The 7,649-nt window shown below is 43.2% G+C and overlaps 1 protein-coding gene across 1 annotated transcript in view; it reads left to right on the top strand.

The window, feature by feature from the left end:
* The window catches only part of LOC105810882 (zinc finger protein 42 homolog), a 9,512-nt gene extending 2,331 nt beyond the window's left edge, over positions 1–7,181 (top strand). The window contains 1 exon segment of the mRNA XM_012644931.1: positions 6,273–7,181. Coding sequence (XP_012500385.1) covers positions 6,273–7,181 — 909 coding nt within the window.
* Positions 7,182–7,649: the final 468 nt, after the last annotated feature.

Raw genomic sequence — 7,649 nt, 5'->3', positions numbered from 1 at the left:
AAAGGGGCAAAATGGCCATGGGAAGTGATGCTTCAACTTTTTATTCTGTGATTCTCTAAGGCCCTTCTGACATTCCACACCCACGTAGCTCCCATTTCATGAGTTTGTGTGGAGATGCCCCAGTCTAGGAATAATGGCCCGAGGGCAGCCACCAGCAGGGTGTCACTGAAACTCAAAGGGGATACAACAGGGTCGACCCGTTCACAGATAGCCAAGATCGACCCTGCTTCCCCTACGCAGTTGACCCCTCGTGCAGAAACAGAATTACAGAGACATGAAGAAACTGAGGCCCCTTAAAGGGTTTCACTCACCCTTTATTCCTTTTCTGTGACAATACTGACCTTCCTCTACTCTATTCCTGCCCACTGCCTGCAGATGGGAATCTTTACCGTACAGTCCTGGGCTCCTGAGATTATACAGAACAAGCTCACGCAGTGGTGGCAGCAGGAAGCCCGTGACTCACACCTAAACCTCTGCCGGTGCAACCAGGGAACCATCCCAGCTGGAATGAGACCAATGGACAAAGGTTTTCCTACACTCTCATAGAAATGCATATCTCTCTAAAACAGGAATTAGCAAACTTTCTCTGCAAAGAGCCAAAAAATAAATATTTTAGCCTTTGCAGGCCAGATGTTCTTTGTTGTAACTAGTCATCTCTGCTGGTCATAGTTGTCATATAGCAGCTAAAGCACAATATGCAAACAAGTGTCAAGGGCTATGTTCCAATAAAACTTTATTTATAGAAACAGAAGGTGGGCTAGATTTGGCCTATGGGTTATAGATTGCAACTCCTGTTCTTTTCTTTGAGACAGAGTCTTGCTCTGTTGCCCTGGCTAGAGTGCCGTGGTGTCAGCCTACCTCACGGCAACCTCATACTGGACTCAAGCAATCCTCCTCCTGCCTCAGCCTCCCGAGTACCTGGGACTACAGGCATGCACCACCATGCCCGGCTAATTTTTTCTATATATATATTTTTAGCTGTCCAGATCATTTTTTTTTTTTTTTTTAGTCTAGACGGGGTCTCGCTTTTGCTCAGGCTGGTCTCGAACTCCTGACCTTGAGCGATCCACCCGCCTCGGCCTCCCAGAGTGCTAGGATTACAGGTGTGAGCCACCGTGCCCAGCCGCAACTCCTGTTCTGAAAGAGCAAACGAGAATATTATGTATTTTAAAAGGAACTGTAGACCAAAAAACAAACAAACAAACAAAAAACCAAAAAACCCTTTTGACCAATATAATTATCAACCAAAACAAAATGATTTCCACAAAGGACTTTCAGACATAATGCAATTTCCCTTTCTCATTACTGACAGACAAGCTTTTTCTTCAAAGGGCTACATAAGCCTCAGTGTACATTGGTCAGAAACAAAAACCTCAGATGTATTAATTATATTAACCCACCTATAAGACAGGGAAAAGCAAACCATGTGACCAAGGCAAAGGGGTCTCAGGTCCAACGGAGAGATTTCTCCAGCAGCCTCTGTTACAGTGAGGGGCACATTCTCTTAACACTATATTCTGCTCCAGTTCCTTACACCACACCATGGGACATGACATTAACAAAGACACAACAGTTCTACAGAAAGGGTAGGTTGCCAAAAAGACCCCCTTGAACAACCACAGGGGCTGTGGGGCAGAGGGAAGAGGAAGCAATTTGGAGTTTCATGAGCTGATCCCACTGCTCTTTCCCTGTTCCCATGCCACTGGCTGTGCGATCCTGGAAGACACGACCTCTCATAGTCCCATTTCCCCCAACTGTGTAAACCCCCCTCAGAGGCCTCTGATGTTAATTCATGACATCATGTATGTAAAAGTGCTTCACAGGTGTTAGTGGTCATATTGTGAAAGAAGGATGCAGAGGCAAACAAATGCCAGGACCATGTTGAGGCCACTCACTTCTCACTTCAGTAAGAGGAAGGTTGCGAATGCTGAGGACCAAAGACCTTAACAGGTGAGCAGATTAGGGGCAAAGTAGACTTGCAGGTCTGGGTCTTTGTCTGCAAGAAATGCGGGAAAAAGCATGTACCCATTACTGCCACATGACTGACTTGATAGAAGAACAAAGCAAAATCTGTAAAAACCTGTAAAAAAGAACAAGCAACCAGCGAGGACTCTGCAGGGAAAAGGTCTGCAGAAAAACCAACCCCAGGAGTCAAAGACCAGAATTTTACTCCTGGTTCTGCCACTACCTAGACACGTTTCCTTCCCTGTGAGTGGTGTTATTATCCCTACACTTAAACACTAAAAGGATAGTCAAGGAATCAAATCATAAAATGACTCCAAAAGAACTTTGCATCAGTATTATGACCACCCAGTCTTGCAAATCTCCAAATTTCACCCAAGATGCCATTGTGCCAACAAAATCTTAGTTATCATCAAAATTACAAACGCATAGGTTCTTTGTCCCAGCAATTCTACTGGTGGAATTTTTCCTCCTGGTGTATTTCCATACATAGAGAGGGAAAAACATGCAAAAAATTTTTATTATAACTCTGTAACGACAATTAGAAACCTAAAATATCTGTCACTAGGGCCCCGGTGAGATAAAATATGGGAGAGATGGTGGTCATGGCAGATGTCTAGGCAAGTGGGGACAGAGGTGAGAAACAAGCTATTACTGCATACTTTTTAATATATATTTTAAAAATGTTTTGAAGATGTTCACCTGGCTCAAAACCAAATCTAAACAATTGGGGAGGGAGAAGGGGAATTTTAACTTACTTTTAATTTTTAGAAGGTGGCATCCATCCCAGCCCCAAGGTTGAATTTGACAATGACATTCTGTCTTTCATGGAAATACTGTTAGAAGGTAGCTGACACCTTGGACCTTCAGCAAAATATCCTGAAGCAGAGAGAGACAATTTATCACCCAGTGATGAAAGAAACTACCCCTGCAAATCCTGCACTACCAGAAGAGCAAAACAGAAAATGCCTGGCTTTCTTCAGTGTCTTCCCACAGACTTTATGGGAGAAACAGCAAGTTTCAAATTTTTTTAAAAGCCATTTGAACCAAAGTAAGCACAATCTATTTAACAGAGGAATTAAGTACCTTAATAAAAAGTAAGATGTGCTGTAGTTTTATGTACGAAAGAAAAGTGTTTTATATCAAAATATCTGATCCAAATGCCTCTTTTGGAAACATGCCTTTTGTGGCTACAGTGAAAACTACTGAGGACTCTGGTAAAACTGAAAATTACGAGGTCACACAGAAAATAATATATTGGGTCAGGAAATTGGGCAGATCAACATTAAAGCAAAGAAAGCCACATTTCTTACCCCATTCATCTCAACCCTGAAAGTGTTGGGGTCTCTATGTAAAATGAAGGAGGGTGGGGCATTAGCAAATGACTGCCTAACAAAATGACCTGTTAAGCTTGGGTGAAGGGCTGGGGAAAAGGAGATGGGAAATGAAGAAAGGAAGATAAACTGTCTGCATTCTAAAGCTCTACTGATCAAAGTGTATGTGTGACTGTTAACAGGACACGATTATTTTAAGAACAAAATTAAAGAGTACCATTTAGAAAGTTTTATTGCAGTTTGACAAGGAATTATGTGTGTTCAATTTACTAATAATTTGGTATTGCATTTTATATGTCTTTATTTTTCTAGTAAATCATTTTATTGTATTTTACAGAGATATCATCTGTGATGAATTGGACATTGGAGGAAAAAACTCACCACACTCTGTTTGGGAGACACTCTCCTACTGAGCTGTGATCTAGAAGTTCAAATCTAGGGAGAGGAAGAAGGAAGGAAGGCTGGTTGGCATGCTGCTGGGGAGGTGGAGGCTGTCCTTGCTTCTGGACAAAGTGCAAAGTAAAGTACCTTATCCTTGTCTTCAGGAACCATCGCTTTAAAATTTCTTTGCATTTCTTATAGAACCCATGTACAGGATCCATCTTTAGTGCCAAGAGCCCCTGTACACACAAGAATTATGGTCACTTGGTGAATTTCTCCATCTAGCTGAGAAGAAGTCATGCTCCTGTCTCAAATCCTTTGACTTCCTTGATGGAAATTATTTGCAGAGCCTAATAGTGTTACTAACACTATCATTCAGCAACAAAAAATAATTCCCCATTTCCTTTCTCTTGGGCTCTACCCCACTAAGGCAGCCGAATCACTACCTTTCCAGCATACTCTAGGAACTGGAACTCAACTAATTCAGGCTGCTGCCATTCAAGTATTCCAGACAGCACATAAACACCCAAACAGAGACTTCTCTTTGCTCTTTTGGAGCTCAAAAGGAGTGGCGTTAGAAATCGCACTCAGAAGCCATAGTCCAGACATGTTCCTGAACAAGGTGCCTATTGGTGCAAGCTTCAAAAGGGCTACTTAAATGGCCAACCCCATTCATACTGTGAGCCAGGAAAGGAATAGAAATCTGTTGATGAATCTTGAGAGCCAAATCTTCCGAGCTTAGGCCAGCTGCCGTCACCACCTCTGAGACTTTCTTCATCTGAGAATTACCAGGTCTGACAACACTTTCCCTCCAGCCTACAGTGATGGGCATGAACAAAGCTGTGTAAAACTCACTTCCTCTATGCCAGGAGTTAGCTACTCTCCCAGCAAAACAGGTCCCAGGCAGGATCGTCACAAGAGATTTGGAAATAATAGAGACAAAGAAATAACCAAGACAAAGTGCAGTTCAAAGTGATGAGGGACTCAGGGGTCCCCCAGCATTTCCGTGAGCTGTGAGGCACTGAGTGAAATCCCACATCAGTATTTATTGTTACAGCAAATAATTGTCCTTGGTTAAAGAATTATGTGTACAGCTCATTCTTTGAGGTTTCCAGGGGACCCTTACCTAATTCTATCTACAAGAATAGATGGTTACAAAATTCTTCTAAGATAAACATGTTAAGCCCTAAGCTAGAAACAGACCTAGCTGACCATACAAATTAAAGATAAAAATGTATAAAGTGAGAAAACACTGAGTCTGTGTACTCATCTAATCTACTTCTCTAAATACAGAGACATGTGGTCAGGAGTGAAGCAGGAATAGCCTTGCAGTTTAAGATAGTTCCAGCTGCACGTTATCTGCTGGGCAGGCATTTTAATCAGCTTCTCCGCCAGGGGCCCAAACCGAGCTTCTGCTCTGCAAAAAAGCTCAAGGCGATGGCCGGCAGCAGAGAAGAAATGCTGCTGTGCAGACATCCTCTGACAATGCCTCCACTGTTGGGAGCAGCTTCTATTCTGTGAACTAACACGTCCACAGATTCCTTCAAGGCAAAGCCCTTCAAAACTTCTGAAACCTTTCACGTCTCTTAGCCCATTTTCCCAATACCTCTATACTTAACCACCTTCAAGCTGTGCACCTGGGCAGGGACCTTACAATCTCCAGCCTCAGGGAAGATTCAGAAAGACAGACGAGGGGTGAAAACTCAGATATGCTCACTCCAAAACAGACAAATGCCTTTAAAAAGTCTTTTCACAGAAGAACCCAATTAAATCCACAGAAACAGTCCACACATCTAAATGAGCTTAGGCAAAATGGAGCCCTTTCTTTCTCTACTGAAACAATAGAAGAATGATGCAGTATTCGAGACCCTCATCCTCACATTTTTTTTTTTTTTTTTTTTTTGAGACAGAGTCTCAGTCTACTGCACTGAGTAGAGTGCCGTGGCACCAGCCTAGCTTACAGCAACCTCAAACTCCTGGGCTCAAGCGATCCTCCTGCCTCAGCCTCCCGAGTAGCTGGGACTACAGGCATGCGCCACCATGCCCGACTAATTTTTTCTATATATTTTTAGTTGTCCATCTAATTTCTTTCTATTTTTAGTGGAGACGGGTCTCGCTCTTGCTCAGGCTGGTCTCGAACTCCTGAGCTCAAACGATCCGCCCGCCTCGGCCTCCCAGAGTGCTAGGATTATAGGCATGAGGCAACGCGCCCAGCCCTCACACGAGTTTTATAAAGCAGTTTCACATTTATTTTAATCAGTATAAGAGTAGAAGTGTGAAAAATAAAGATTTATATTTTTTAGAATAAAAAAACCATAATTCCTGGGGCCCGCTGGGTGGAGCGGAGCCACCGGCGGAGGGGCGCGGGCCACGCTGCTGCTCTGTGCGCTGGGGAAGAAATGAGGTAGCAGGTACTCGGGCGCACTGCAGTGGCATGGACAAAGGCACTAAGTGCTGGGACGTGTGGTGAACAAAACAGATGAGACCTTGATCCTCATAGAACTTACAGGCCAGCAGCAGGTGTTTGGTGAAGACGGCTTACCCAGATCACTACTACCTGGAAGTGACTGATATATCCTGGTGCAAACCTTCAAGGAGAAGCAGGCAAGACAACATGAGCCAGCCACTGAACAAAAGGGCAAAGACAAGTGGCCGGAAAGCAGGGCTAAACCAAGGCAAGCCGAGCCCAGCCAAGCCCAGCAGGCAGAAATGGAACCTCTCAGCACATCATGGGTCTTCTTGCACGATGACAATGTGTGTTCTGAGACTAGCCGTCCAGCTCTTGAAGAGGATGTCTTCCCCGACTGTTACATAGAATGCATAATAAGAGGTGAGTTTTGTGAACCCATCCTGGAAGAGGACTCACTTTTTAAGTCCTTAGAATACCTAAAGGAAGGACCAGACCAAGAGCCTCCTCACCAGGTTCTTGGAGCAAGCTCCTTTCTGCAGTGTTCCTTAGAGCGCACGAAACAGGGGGCTACACAAGAGCTTCTCCAAGAGACTGATGAAGAGAATTCACTTGAGTATTCTGAGTACATGACAGGCAAGAAGCTTCCACCTGAATGAATACCTGGAGTTGACTTATCAGATCCTAAACAGCTCGCAGAATTTGCTAGAAAGATGCCCCCCCAAAATAGAGATTTTCTACAGACCGTCGCTTGTCCTCAGAGTGGATGCCCCTGAAGGTTGAGGAACGCACCTGCTCTGAAAAAGCACCTCCTCGTTCATGCTCCCCGAGACCACGTGTGTGCGGAACGTGGGAAGGCGTTCGCTGAGAACTCCAAACTAAAGAGACATTTTCTGGTTCATACCAGAGAGAAGCCATTCCAGTGCACTTTTGAAGGGTGTGGAAGGCGTTTTTCCCTGGACTTCAATTTGCGTACACACGTGCGCATCCACACTGGGGAGAGGCATTTCGCGTGTCCCTGCATCAGGAGGTTTGTTCAGTCAAATAACCTGAAAGCTCACATCTTAACTCATGTGAGGGCACAAAAATTCATGTGAAGAAGAAGATGGAAGAGAGTCCTCCAACAGGATGAGCCTATTAACAGAAGAGTGATCAGCAACAAATATACCTCATTGATTATTGTCTTTAAATCATCATTACAGCCCTAAAAGGCATATTTTTTAGTGTTAATAAGGTGCTCCTATGCTTTGGGATACCATTTTTAAAACATCTTGTATTCTACAGTGTGCTTCCAACAGGAAGGTCAGTGGCAAGTTTATTTCAAAAGCATAATCTTTAATATATTATGTATTGGATTATTGGATGTGAGACTTATTTTCACATACTATAAATATGAAAATAACTTTGATTTTTAGTTTTGTAGTTTCCAGTTGCTTAGCTTTTGCCTTTTAAATATATACTTCATGGCACATGTGATAATCCTAGAAATTTCCAATCCTAAAGAATGAAAATTTTGTAGTAGTCAATAAATAAATGAGTAGTTTTAAACATTTTTAAAGTTAAAT

This window comes from Propithecus coquereli, unplaced genomic scaffold (assembly GCF_000956105.1).
Source record: "Propithecus coquereli isolate 6110/MARCELLA unplaced genomic scaffold, Pcoq_1.0 Scaffold223, whole genome shotgun sequence".
In the NCBI taxonomy this organism is placed as follows: Eukaryota; Metazoa; Chordata; class Mammalia; order Primates; family Indriidae; genus Propithecus; species Propithecus coquereli.
Note: the sequence above shows the minus strand (reverse complement) of the source record. Positions and strands in the feature narration are given on the sequence as shown.